Source organism: Pithys albifrons, chromosome 1 (assembly GCF_047495875.1).
Source record: "Pithys albifrons albifrons isolate INPA30051 chromosome 1, PitAlb_v1, whole genome shotgun sequence".
Taxonomy (NCBI): Eukaryota; Metazoa; Chordata; class Aves; order Passeriformes; family Thamnophilidae; genus Pithys; species Pithys albifrons.
In genome coordinates this window covers 97,684,769-97,699,178 of record NC_092458.1, presented here as the reverse complement: position 1 = coordinate 97,699,178, position 14,410 = coordinate 97,684,769, and the positions used below count along the sequence as shown (strand labels likewise).

Sequence of the window (14,410 nt, the reverse complement as noted above, 5' to 3'; positions counted from 1 at the left end):
CAACAAATCTGACCCCTTTACTGATTATCGTTTGTTACCCATTAGTGTTAATTTAGTGGTAATAATCTTGCCTATTAATAAAGCCACGTACTAGAATTCTCTGTAGAATTTGCTGGTATATGAAGAACTGTTTCCTGATTATGCCTTTTAATCACTGGTCAGAGATGAACTTTCAAATAAAGCTTACTTCTGTACAGTATGTATTTGAGCTGTGCATTGAAAACAGAATAATTTCTACTCTTTAAAGGTTATAGTAAAGATTGGGCCTCACATGACTAAATTCATAGCTAAAATCTGTCATCTTTTACTTTGCCCTTCCAATGGCCTATAACTGCTAAAGGAGCTGAAGGAATTTAGTGAACAAATTGATTTGTAGCTAAGATTAGGTCAGAGAATTTGTTCTCTTAAAGTAGATTATGACATTTTAGTGTTACATCTATGGCCTCAAACATGTCTATTACAAAGTGACTGCTGAAAAAGAATTGGTAATGGTGTATGTGGGGTTTTGTTTCCTTTTTTTTCATTTGGGGCGGGCATGTCTTTCCACTCAAAGGCAAGAACTCTGGCTGCAATGTTAAAGGATGCAGAACGAAAAAATGAGGAACTTAATGATTTGCTGAAAGCTCAGCAGGAAGAATCTGAAAGAGCACAGACTGATATTGAGCAGCTCTTTCAACACAACAGGAAGCTGCAGACAGTTGCTGAAGAGCATGAAATACTGAAAAAGTCCTCTGTTGATCTTCTTCAGAGGTAAGGCACGTAAGATCTCTAAACAAATACTTTGTGTTTAAAGAGTGACATAAAGACGTTCTTTATTGAGTTAAGCACATTAGAAGAGCAACATTACATGGTAAGTCATGTTTTTTAGTGAAAAGTTCTTTTTTTTTCTCCTATATGCTTGTCAATGAGGTGAACTTAAGTCATTATTATATTAAATTTAACATAGTTTAACATTCAGCTCTCAATGGAATGAGAACTGAAGTTGTAGATGTTGAGGGTCCAAGTCAAGGAAATAGCATGAAATTTATATAAAAGACAGGACAGCACTGTTCTTTAAGAAATGGAATGAACAATGCCTTAGTTTCTGTTAGCATTATAGTATGCTCTTGGTTTCTGTCTTTGATTTTATATGCTGTCTGGATTATATGCTGCAAATATTCTGGAGAAGTAGCCAATAGCAGTATGTCTGCATAAGGACTTTGGGTCTTTGATCAGTTCTGTAGCTAATTTGACTGAAATTATGTATAAGTGATGTAGGGAGGAAGGAGGCACCTTGGGTGTCCTGAATTATTTATAACTATTATTTCTTTAGGATCTTAAGCTAAAAAAGGACATGTGAGACACAGTTCACATAAAGATAGAAACTATTTGTGAAAATAGAATGTACTTTGGAAGAATAAAGGCATAAAAGAGCTTTGACTCTTCAGCTCACATGAGCTGGTCTCATCACTAGGTGTCAGCAAGGTAAAGAAGCTGATGAAACTGAGAGCAAGTTTCTTCCTTAACAAACAGTAGCAGACATTATATTAGGCAACTTCGAAGGCATATTCTTGCCAAAAAGGAGTCATTGAGGGAGGAAAATGTGTAAAACTCTTCTTTAATAAGTGTCTAGTCTGGTCATTGTGGAAGTGCCTCCATTTTTCCTTGAATTGTATGCAGCCATACACTTTGTGAATATATATTTGACTAAGTCATGTGAAATAAATCAGCCTCAATCTGAGGCTTTAAATTCTCCCAAGTAGGAATAAAAGCTTTTTTATCCTCACAATGTATTTACAAAACAAAAACTTGCTTTCTAAACAATCTGTATACTTCAAATACACTGTTCCTTAAACACAATCAGATAACTGACATCAGGGGAGGGAATTTGCTTTTTTGGTAAGAAAGTAGGAAAATGTTTGCTTAGAGTATGAGCTCTGCCTCATAAGCCTGCTAAATGCACACTGCATTGCTTTCAGTACATCCAGTTTTTAGGATCACTAGATAACTAGAAGTCATAAACTGACTCTCAGGGTCCTTTAAAAGGTGACTGACATGCACAAACTGTCATAGAGTAGCTCTTTGTAAATTTCTAAAGGTGTTTGTATGTGTCATCAGTGCCTAAATTTTCTACTGGAAGAAGGTTGCTTCCTAATCATTAATAATGAAGGATATCTAAGGAATCCCCTGAAGCTTGCCTTGCTTGTTTCTTTGTTTTCTCCTTCCAAGTCAAGCACTGGAACAGGCTGCCCAGGGAAGTGGTTGAGTCACCATCCCTGGAGATATCTAAAAGACATGTAGGTATGGTATTTAGGGACTGGGTTTAGTGATGGTCTTGCCAATGCTGGGTTAATGGTTTGATTCAATGAACTTAAGGGTCTTTTCCAACCTCAATGATTGTATGATTCTAGGTACGATTAAAAATAAAAGCAAAAACCAAAAACTCTAACACACAAACAGCTAACTGCCACCAAAAATGTCATGAGCTGAATACCCTCCCTTCCCATAACACCTTGTTTCTAGCTTGAGTGGGATGATTGCACAGATGATGTCAAGTTGGGGTTTTTTTGCAAACTATTAAAGTAAAACCTCTTCAGAAGCAATTATACTTCATTTGTAGGTATGAAACAACTGAAAGCCAGTATAAAGATCTACAGATTACATACAGTTCACTAAATAAACAAATGGAAGCAATGAAGAAACTAAATGAATCACTCAAGCAGCAGAATGACAGGTAAGTTCAGTCAGGATTGTTTTTTATGTTTATGTTAGATGAGAGTCTGTAGTAGTGAGTGACTTAGGTGGGGTTTTTTTGTTTGCTCATTTTTTAGTTGAAGGTGGTGAGGGAATACCCACAGACTTCAGCAACAGTAGGAAGAGAAAGAAGATGACCTAATTCTTGGGTGCATTTGGAGGGGTGGGGAGGTGTTGTTTTGGTTGCTGTTGAATTTTTAACTGCTTTTATCACACAAAGATTTTCATGTATTCCCTTTTAGCCTGCAAGTTTTCTCTTAATGTTGTCAGATCTGAAAAAAAACCCCCACCCTTCTAAACTAACATATTTGAACATCTGAACAGCTGATGATTCTGATGGTTGGTATTCTGTCTGTGGAATAAACCATCATTCTCTAACCATAAAACTAGTATTACTTACATCTTCTTGAGAACTAATTATAATTTTTCCTTTTTGATGGCTTAAAATAGAGGTCTGATATATCTTTCACCAATGTAACTAAGAATATAGGGCTTCTCTTCGATAGATTTTATTTAATACATTAATTTATTTTCAGAAAGTATCTTTAAAGCATGCTTATAGACAAGCCTTGTATTCAGTTTAGAAATAAATGCTGTCCTTGGTTTTCCTTGCAAAGTTCACTTCATCCTTCCAGGCTCTTGCCTTGTCAGTAATCAGAGCAGTCCAAATCACTGCCTTGAGTTCTGATTCAAATGAAAAAATTTCATACTGATGTGTTAGTTTACTACTGAATAAATGTGGCCACTCACATTCAATGGTGCAATATGCAACTCACTGTAATTGGGGAACAGTTCTGACTAAAGCTGACCCTTGTTAAAGGCAAGTCAGAGGAGCAGTTAGTATAGAGGGATTCTTGAACTGCTACAAATAAAATGGAAACCACAGAAATATATTTCCCTCCTTCTTGCTGGAGGCTGCAGGGTAGAAACTGGTAGACAAAAAGTGAATAACAAGTAAACAAGAGTGACAGCAAAGATCATCTAGGCAAGGCAAGAGACAAGTAGAATATGCCTTAGAAATTAGGCTAGCTGGTCATGGAAAAAGTATATAAAGCACTCAGATCACAGCCATGCTGCTGGTAGGTGACAGTACATATATATTAAATGGGTGTGGAAACTAAATATTGCTCTAACTGGGGAAGTCTGAGGCAAATCTATGTACAGGCTATGGCAGTATCTTACGGAATGGTCAGGCTTGAGTGTTGTGTGACAATTGAGATGTAGTTTTTTATGCATAGATGTCCTTGCATAGACAATACCTGAAACAAGTTTTGCTAATGGTATTAGCTATTGAGGAGCATATTAAGAGCTAATACCCCAGCATCCTTAAGCACTAATGGCAGTGAATTTTGACTCTTGTTGAATGAAATTTTCACTTCTGTCAGTGTTTTCAGGCTATAACCAAAGGCAACCATTTTGAGCTCCAGATATGAACCTTTTCAGTTGTTTCTACCATGATCAGAGAAGGTCAGTGACTGTTTCAAGGAGGGTGAGGGGAAGGAAATAAGATCTATCCATACTCATATCCTGCACATTCATGGCTTTGATTATTTGAAACTCTTGATAGCAATTGGAAGTCATACAAAAATCATTCTAGCTTCTTAGGACCTGGAAATGGTGGCATATCTCACTTTGATCATTAAAATTTATTTCTCTTCACTTTTAGGACTGCTGCACAGTTGGTCGAAAGTGAAGATCACAGAAAAGAATTACAGCAACAGCTACAGGAGAGAGATGGCAAAATAGCAAGTAAGTCACTTACCTGAAGGTCACTGAAGCTAGAGAGTTAACCACATTAACTAGATGTTGTTATTATGGGCTCTAGATATGCAGCTGTATCTTGTTAAGCAACTCGTAAATCTTAGATGGCCGCGGATACATCATTTAATAGTTGAATTAAACAGATACAGATTTTCATTGTTTCAAAAGGATGCATGAAATTGATTTCCCAGACTTCACTGAATCTCTGCACAGCATCATATGTTCCTTTCAGTATCTTCTTACAGCATGTCCGTTAGAATTATTGTCTGTAGGAAAAGCAAACTAGAAAAGCTTAATTTAACTCTTCTGCAAATGACTGGAAGCAACCACTAAAATACAGCAGTAGATGGCACTACTCAGTAATTCAATTAGCAGCCCTGTGGAGTCTAAAAAAAAATTAATTAAAAGAACACCTTGTTTCCTAGGCCATTGTAGTATCTGTTTTCTAAGCTGAGCAACCAATCTTTTTATGTGTTCATTTTCTTAAGCCTTGCAACAAAATACAAAAGTTCTAGAAGATAAAGTGAAAACTCAACAGAAAGAAAAAACAGATATGGAACAAACTATTGATATTCTTAGAAAGGAATTAAGTAAAACAGAGCAAGCAAGAAAAGAACTGAGTATCAAGGTAAGAAATTATTTGCACTTGCATTCTAGAGGCTGGATTTTTAGGTATCTATTTAACTGATGGAGTTGGTAAATGGATGTTTTGGTGGTAGAAGAGCTAAATACACTAGAGTAGTCTGTGCAGTAGTGGACAAGAGGACATTCTCTCGATTTTAATGGTATGGCTATTGAGTTTTAAGTCAGTATCAAGTTCTAGAGAGGCTATATAAGACATGATGTGTGAGTACATAATGTTTGGAAGGGGAAAAAAAATTGACCAAACCTGTGGCATAATGTTAAATAAGAGAGTGTAACACATTCCTCTTCAGTAGTTTTGACTAATGTAAAATGTGGATCAGCTTCCTTTCCCCCCCGCTTTCTCACATACTGAATTAAGGTACAGATCCATGCACCAAAATGCAGCTGATTTTTTTTCTTAATCTTTGAAATTCTGACAAAAAGTGTTTTTGTCTCTAAGAAAAAGTCTTTTTTACAAAACAAACCAGTTTGGCTATACCAAGTTTGCCAGCTAATGTTTGAAAAAAAAGAAACAAACAACCAAATCTCCCAAACTTCAGTGCAGCCTGTATGTCCTTGTCATAGGTAAGGCTCCATGTAAGCTCACAAGGCAAAGATTTGGTTTACATGCAAACTGAGCAGCAAATGCAAAGTGGGCAGTCTGGTAAACACATTTGTTGTTTTTCCATTTCCTGGAAGCAAAAGCCTAATCTCTCCAGGCAATATTATCCAGTATATAGCAAATATTTCCCTTGTTCTCAGTAAATATTTACTGGTTTGGGTGTTGAAATGAAAGGTAGATGACTTAACTGTGAGCACTTCTGCCGCTTAGATGGGACAATGATAACATGGGATTTGGTGCTTTCCCATAGTATCTAACATTTTGCAGTGTGGCAGTAGCTGTGCACCAAATGTACAGCTGAGAGAGATTTCTGAGATAAGCTTGTAATTTTAAAACTGCTTTTTAATTTCTTACTTAAATTCACCACCAGGCCACTCAGCTTTCTCTGTATTATGTGTGTTTTTCAGTTGATATTGGACGAAATGATAACATTTTGTTTGTTTCTGCAGGCATCTTCTCTGGAAGTTCAAAAATCCCAGTTGGAAGGACGCTTGGAAGAAAAAGAAGCACTTGTGAAACTACAGAAGGAAGAATTGAACAAACACTCCAATATGATTGCAATGATTCACAGTCTAAGTGGTGGCAAGTTAAGTGCCGAAGCAGTGAACCTCAGTTTGTAGGGCTGTTTTTTTAGAATTTTAGTGTTTTATAAATATGTATGAATATATGTAAAGATTTTTAGATCTGATTTTTAAACTATCTAAAGTTAAAGTAACCTATCAATTAAGAATAAATTGTAGCAACTGTGGAAACTTTGGTCTTAAAAAAGGAGCTATAGGTCTTGGTTGAACTATTAGCATCTGTTTTGGGAGCTAAATGCAACATCTGCCAGTGAATAAATATAAATATATAGGGACACATAAAGCACATAGAAGTCACTGACAACTTTTTTTTGTCTATATATTCTTTTGGCTGTCTGGCAAGCAGCATGCTTCATAAGTTAAGCACTTCTATAATGTAATCTTGTTAATTGCGACTCTCCTGGATACTATTATTAACTGTGCAGTGTTGCTTTTTGATGTCAAAGGTACAAACATAAAAATAAAATGAATTCTATCAATTAGAACATGTTACATTGAAAGCTCTATTTATCAGCCTATTGGTCCAGGTGCCTCAAGTAGCAAAAATGTGGAGGCTTTTCTAATAATGAGCAGATATGAATTTGAGCAAGTAGTACACCACATGGGAATGATCTTTTACCAAGCAGTACCAATTTAGGAAAGCATGAGAAAATGCATTGCATGAATGTACAAATATTTCTTAAATACAAGGTAATAATACTTTCCCAACCCTACAACACTTGGTTTTTTAAAAAGTCCTTAACTTTTTTGGCAATCCTCTCTGGTATGTGCTAGCTATTATCAGCATTGTCATTTTCTGCTGACCATCAACTGGGTTTCACATGTTGTTCATAGTGTAACTATTCAAATAATTTTGTTTTCTTTTTAAAAATGTACTTTCATATGAAAGACTAGAACTAGGATTTGATGCATGTTTTTGAGTGGCAGAACACTTTCCTGACCTTAATTTACATGTGACATGAATGACATGTCTTTTAGCAGTTGATAAAACTATTTTGTTAATATTTGTATTTTGGTAGAATTACCAGAGGGAAAGAAAAATCTTCTGTAGCATTATTGCCTTTATTTGTATCTAATTTGCAGTGGCTAGCTTTTAAAATTCCTGGGATTCTTTGGTTTTCAGTTGTGTAGTAGATGTGCCTTACTGAAACTGGTCAGCTCATGTCTAAGTACAGCCTTGTAAATTCTGTTGCAATTACACATCATCAGATGAATTATACCTATTTTAACCTGTTACTGAAATAAAGTTTTTATTACTCAACCACAGGGAAGATTTGTAGACATTATCTGGTCTCTGGGAAGACCAGAGGAATAAAAAATAGAATAGTTGCTGTGTTTTCTGTGTTTTCTGTATTCTGTTACGTGAGGTGAATTGTGGGCATGACTGCCAGATCTCTACACAATCCATGCAGTTGGGTGGCCTTTCTGCATAACAGAGGTATTGCTTAGAAAGGTCAGCAACAACACCAACAAAAAAAGAATTATCAGAATTGCAGAATTAAAGGGTTTTATTGAAGTTTTGAAAACTCCATTAGGAAAGAAAACTTCATTAACCATACATTTTTGCTCCAGTCTAATGGGTTAAGAAATTTTTAATGTCTAAGTAAATTTGCAGACATGAGCTTATTTCTTTATAAGTCTCTTTGTCATGAGGAAAGGGTGAGTAAATGTTGGGGGACTTGTTTGGAGTTTGTTTTTCTCTTTTTCTACCAGGAAGTGCTTGAGTAAATGAATTCTAGTAGAAAAAAAATGTCAAGCATGTTAAAAGCTAAACTGATAAATGCTGGTTTGACTGTGTTGTCAAGTGGTGGAATGGGAGGGCGAAAATATCAAGCTGCTCACCAGAATGAGGCAGCAATAAGGTACATGTCCACAGAAACTGGTAAATGAATCTTTGGCATTTTCATGACAGAATGCAGAGTATATAAATATTGATTTTATTTTTTTGCCCCCTGGAAAAATGTTCTTTTTCAATATGCTGTTCTAAGCCAAGTGTTGCTGAACTCTGGGTTGCATAGCAAATAAATACATGGGCACATCAAGGTACTTTGACAGCATTTCTATGTTTTTTCCTGGCATGTTTTTCCAAATGTTAATGAATAGTGGCTAATGGAACTAGCAAATAAATTGATGCCTGCTTAAAATTTTGTTCACAACATATAGCTCTCCTCACTGTAGAAGAACCTGGAGAATTCTGCACTTAATTCATGCAGAGAAATACCTGTGTTATGTGCTTTGCTTTTAGGCATCTTGATATTATCAATGTTCAAACAGTTCTGTAATAAGGTTCCCGTGCTGTTGGACTTTTTTCCTTCCCTATAGGCTCCCTTATTTAGTACAGGGAATAGCTGGCACCAGCACAACAAATAGCTCTTCAATAGAGTCGATTTTTAATTATCTGTGTTGTGTCAGGTTGTCAATTGCCTGTTTTACAAGCAGAGATTTCTGAGCTGTCTTAGTTCAGAGCATCCTTAAGAAGTCTCAATATCAAGCTCACTAGTACTTATCTGAAAGTAGCTGCTTTTTATTCTATATAACCTGGAGAAAGTCTTCTATTCATCACATTCAGTGGTTCTATATGGCTTTGTATGTTGTTTTAATCACACTAAAATCAGTATTTATTTTTCTATAGTGTGTGTTTTCTGTCCTCTCTAGTTTGCTTTTGGTGTAGGTATTGAAAATGATGAGATGGTGAAGAGTTTAGAGGTGATGCTTTTATCATCCCGTTGTTATGTTGTCTTCATGTTAGCACTCCCCTTCTCTGTAGCCTCAATTCTGTGTTCTCTGGTCTTTTCCTACTTCCCTGCTAGTGGTTTATTTTAGACTTTCACTTTCCCCTACCTCTCCATCTCTCCACCTTTTTCACCACTGATTCCAAGTGGCAGTGCCTACCACTTGCTTTTCCCTGGTGAAGTCTCTGTCTTTTATTGAAATTAGGAAGCTTTTCTTTTGTGCTGTTTGAATCCATTAGTGGGGTCTTTCCCACCTCTTTGATAAAACAGGCTGTGGAATGGTACTCTGACTTTTGAATTGAGTCCAACTGATCATCCTTGCCTATATCAAAGATAGGATGTGAAGCTTTTCCCGAACCAATTCCCATCTGTACATAATCTCTGTTATAAACAAGGCAGAGCTTTTTCTTCTTGTTATTAGTGTGATGAGAAATCTATGCTGTGGTATTTGTATTAGCACATGCACTCAATGTAGGCAAAAAACCTTTTCTTCACAACCTTGTGAAACTTTGGCCAGAATTTTCTAAGATTCAGGATGAAGTTATCCTGCACAAATTGCAGGACTTCTGAGCTTTACAAACTGAAAGTGTGGCCTCACTGTAGTAAGTGATCTTAAACATAAATGCTGGTAAGTAGGCCTGTTTAAAACAAACAATATATTGAACAGCTGGTATGATCTTGGATCATTTTTTCAGGAAATGCTTGGTGCTCATGGTGAGCAGTAGGATTTATTTAGTGACAGTGTAAACAAAACATAAAATTCTGAGTAAAGAAATCTGAAAACCACTTGCACTGCAGATTCAGCAGTGCCAAAAGTGTTAACTGCTGGTCAAGGCTTACATCTTATTTAGGCTTACAGTTTTCTTGATTCAGCAGTATGTGTCTAGTTCTCCAGGAATTCCCTAGGAGTGCACTTTTCTGGAATAAGTACAGGCCAAAAATGGGACAAACTCCACTGAAAGTGTGACACCCAGCTTTATAGGTTGGGTTTAAGTGTTGTGAAGATCCAAGAAATGGTTCTCTGCTCCTTTTTCTTAGAGTTTATTGTTGGCAGCCAAAGATCAAGTATTTTTAGGCAAGCACTTATTTCACAAAAAATGCTTTTAACCTTGCAAAGTTGGTTTATATATAAATAAACTCATCCATGCATTCCCATCTGGTTACTTTGGAAATCTTCAGATTTGTTCACTGAAGCATGCTTCCTTTCCATCTTTCTCAATGATTTCCCTGCTGCAGCATGATGAAGTTGGAACAGTCTGCTAGTTTTGTATCCCCAGTGACACACTGGAATCTCTCTACCCCAGTCCAATCTAAATTGGCTCCTTTCCTAGGAGTATATAAAAATGAGTGGTAACTAGTTAGGCTGAATTTTGCCACACTGAAAGCTGTACAGCTGTTGATGTAAATATCCTGGTAGTCCCGGACCATGCCTGACAACCAGGGCAAGGTGCTTCCCCACCTCCTGAATGGCAGTCTGGATTGTTCTGGTCACTGTTGGAAAAATTATGCAACTGTTTCAAAGAGGTTGTCTGTTTCAGAACAGAAATAATGAAGTAGTATGACACAGTTTTTTGTCCAGCTCCTGTTTGAATCTGCTGTGCCTGAGGTTTTCATAGTTGCAATATGTTATACTCTTCCTAAGGAACAATCTCATATCCCTTCAAACATGTTACCCTTTGACGTCGTGGTCTTGGCTGCTGGTGGTCAGCTCTTACCATGAATGATTCCTATAGAGGGGAATTGGTAAGAAGTGCCAGCTGGGACTGTATGTGTGTTTCATGCTCAGCATGAGTTGAAACTCTCCATCTCTCCTCTTATGCCCCCAGGGCTTTCTAAACGAGTCCAGAAGGTGGGGGTTGGGTTGGGGTTTTTTATGGCCATTAACTTTTGTCTGAAAACAGGAACTCGGGATTTATGGGATCCCTTATATGATATGTTCCTACCAGTGTAATGAATCGTTATTTTTGAGCTGTGTAAGGTTTTGAGCAAATATTGCAGCCACTTTGCTCATAACAGATTTTGTTTACTTGGTTACTGAGGATGCCTTTGGAAATGGAAATATGCAAATTCCTGGTGTATGGCTAACAAAACTTCTGTGGTGTTTGACCCCTACCCCATCCTCCCAGGAGAAATGTGTAAGACCATCTCTGTGTGCTGCTGTCTTGTGCTAGTATCTTCCCTTCTAAACAGAAGGTTTCTGGAGAAACCACCAAAAAGGGAAATCAGTGTAACAAAACTATGGGACAGCACTCTCTCCTTTAGCCTTATGTATTTTCAGTATTGACTGGGGAAACAGAAACAATAAAGATGATGTTGGGATAAGGCACCTGGCTGTGAGGAAAGGTGTCTCTATTTACCTCCTGCAGAACTTGAGTCTTGCAGGGCAGGCTCTGGCCTAGCTTGAATAATGGACCGTGTGGGCAAAACTGACCACAGTCTGGGCAAGAAGTCTTAATGGCAATACAAAATGTTAGATCTCATATCAAATGTACATAGTTGCAAAATTGAATCCAAAGATACTGGGTAATAGCTGAGCTTTGCACACCCTTCAGGAAAGCAGGTAATGAAACACTGTATTTGGTGTATGGAGGCCGGAAGGAAGAAGGTACAGAGGACCTTGAGGCATATTTGGGAATGATCCGAAGTATCTTTTCAGTCAGTACACAATCCCAGTCCTGAACATAGGATGTTATGTATGTGTGTGTTTGATACAAACCTCTGGGCTTTCTCCTTAAAGAAAGAAGGAGCAAGCCAAGGGCAAGGTAAGTTACTTGAGAGTGGGCATTGTACTTTTGTTGCTTAGGTGGACTTTGAAAGCACTTCTTGTTTGCAGGGCTTGAAAGCATCTTTTCCTTCTAAAGCTCTGCTTCAGAAATTAACTCTTCAGCGTTTGAGCAATGTGATGAAGGTGGCTTGCACATTCGTTGTTGCAATGTGGGAAGCTTGGGGAGACGGTTTTGTTTGGCTGTTTTTGTGCCACTGCTTATGCTCTAGAATAAAGGAGAGAGTGCAGGGAAAGGGAGAGATTGTGTCACCAGATCCCAAGATAGGAATGGACACAGATTTCCTTGGCTAAGCTACTGTAGTATCATAGTTGACTGCAGTGTTCTTTGATTGTGGTTGGCTCACATTACAGTCTCTATTCTAATCCCCGCTTGTGAGTTGTGACTTAATTAGGCACTGATTAAATTCCATAGGTTCCTGTTCCTTTGGGCCAAAGTACATCTTTGAAAAGGTTATGCGTGCATGGTGAACAAGCACCTCACACTGCTGGGATCTCCCACATAGCACGGACAGCTAGCCCTTGACTTACCCACATGTAGCTAAGCCTTTACATGAGAGAACAAATACTGTACTGGTTAAATTTGTCTTCAGAGTAGCTGAGCTAAGAATCTGGTTTAGGGTTTGACACTCAATTAAATTATCAAAAACTCATTTTCCTAAGTAAGCAGCTGTTGTTTTGACTCAGTTTTACTTCAGAATAATCTATCTTTGTGTATTATTTGCTTATATTGATACTCAAGTGTTGAATTTCAGTTGTTTTACAGCACTGTCAGGATGCCCTATAACCTTCGAAGGAAATATAAAGCCATTGTAATTTAAAAAGCTTCAGAGACTACTGATAAACCCCAGGGGAAAAAATCAGGTGCTGCTCAGTTACAGTATGGTTTGTTTAATCTTGTTTGGAGGATGGGGCCATTTCTTCTTGCTTATGTGTCATATTGAGTTCCTTAATTGTTTCTCTTTTTATCTTTCAAGCCTAAAGCTTAGAAAAATATCTTTGGTTTATTTTTATCATGTATCTAGCAATTGTAAGTGAATCTAGTTCTAAAAGGAGCCTTTAATTTTCTTGCTTATACTAAGTAGAAGGCAAATGAACACAAGTTCTTTGTTTTGGCTTTCTAAGGCAGTGGGGAATCTTGGAGAGATACTGGGTTTATTTCAGTGTCAGTTTAGGGTTTCACTGCAGAGTCTCGGAGAGCTATTGTGTTTGTTTCAGTGTCACTTTAAGGGTTTGCTTCAACATCGAAAAGCTCCTCAGAATATGCATCGAGGTATCCTACTGTTGCTTTACCTGTGTAAATGCCTTTGTGCCTTTCACTAGCAAGTGCAGAAGTTGTTTTTGTTAGGAAGGTGTGTGTGAATATGCTGGACAGCATCCTCTTGATTTAGTGTCTGTAGCTGAAGTGCTGTGTATTTTTAGGCAATGTGTGCTTAGGCTGTGCAGTCTTTAGGCTGGCTGATGCATCCTGCCCTCCAGGTGACTGTTCTCCCCCTGACACGTTAACCAGCCACTCTGGATTGCCAGGATAGAGGTTGCTCCTGCCTCTCCCTGCATGAGCAGAACAGGGTGCAGCATGGAACTGCTCAGAAGCTGCTGCTTAGACAGTGCTCAAACACATGTGTGTATGAGAAGAGCCTTTCCCGTAAGTAGCCATTAAACAGCAAGATGGAATATGTACTGTGTAGCCTTTCTCACTCATTCATTTGTGTGGTACTTACCATTACGGTATCTACACACAGTTACCTTCATGTTACCAACAGGGGTTCAAGATGAATTGGACTAAATGGCTAATTTGGGGCTCCTTATATCAAAAGTTGAAAACCTCCCTTCGTTAGTACATAGCTCTTCACACATGTGTGCACAGCTACACCTTCCACAGCTCCAGAGTCTGGTTCGTGGTGGCTTTGGCTACAGCCCTACCTGCAGTATTTTCATGTGCTTCCACTCAGCATTTCCATGCAAATCAGGGGTTTCAACCTCTCGTTACCTACGAAATAAAACCAATTATGGTGGTTGCCTGTCTAAAAGTTGGTGTCAATGGCTTGCTTGCCACTACACATGTATTTGTAGTGAAGCCTCCTGGCATACTAATGCAGCAAGCAATTACGTGAATCTTAAAATCCTCTTTCTTTTCCCACTTCTGACTCATACAGAAGGCAGCTTCTGCAACAGAGTGGAAAGGGACATGCAGGCAGCAGTGACTCCTTTGCCACCTGCCTCTGCCTTCCTACCCACGCAGACCTATCTCATATGCAGAATTAGGCAGAGCCCCCAGGGGAAAAATAGCATCTAATCACAGCACTGGAAGCAGAGCTGGTGCTGAAGTGAGGTCACACAGCCTCCAATTTTTGTTCTATTTCTGAAGCCTAGAGTACTCAAATGACATTTTTCCTTCCCTCTTTCCCTCCTGCTCCCAAGCTTTGTTTATTATAAATCTATCTACTCAAGGCCTGATGGTACTGTCATCTTTATTCATAAGTTGGTCAGAAGCAAGGATAGAAGCTAGACCTAAGCTGTAGTAGCTTAGCAAGTCTGCTCTCAAGGGAATTGCAAATGACCATTACAAGAGGTT

General features: G+C 38.1%; 1 protein-coding gene across 1 annotated transcript in view; it reads left to right on the top strand.

The window, feature by feature from the left end:
- Positions 1-7,650, top strand: part of CIP2A (cellular inhibitor of PP2A) — a 29,154-nt gene extending 21,504 nt beyond the window's left edge. Inside the window, exons 17-21 of the mRNA XM_071572539.1 lie at positions 554-750; positions 2,600-2,713; positions 4,400-4,482; positions 4,983-5,122; positions 6,190-7,650. Coding sequence (XP_071428640.1) covers positions 554-750; positions 2,600-2,713; positions 4,400-4,482; positions 4,983-5,122; positions 6,190-6,360 — 705 coding nt within the window. The 3' untranslated portion in view covers positions 6,361-7,650. The remainder of the gene's footprint in view (positions 1-553; positions 751-2,599; positions 2,714-4,399; positions 4,483-4,982; positions 5,123-6,189) is intronic.
- The last annotated feature ends 6,760 nt before the right edge of the window (positions 7,651-14,410 follow it).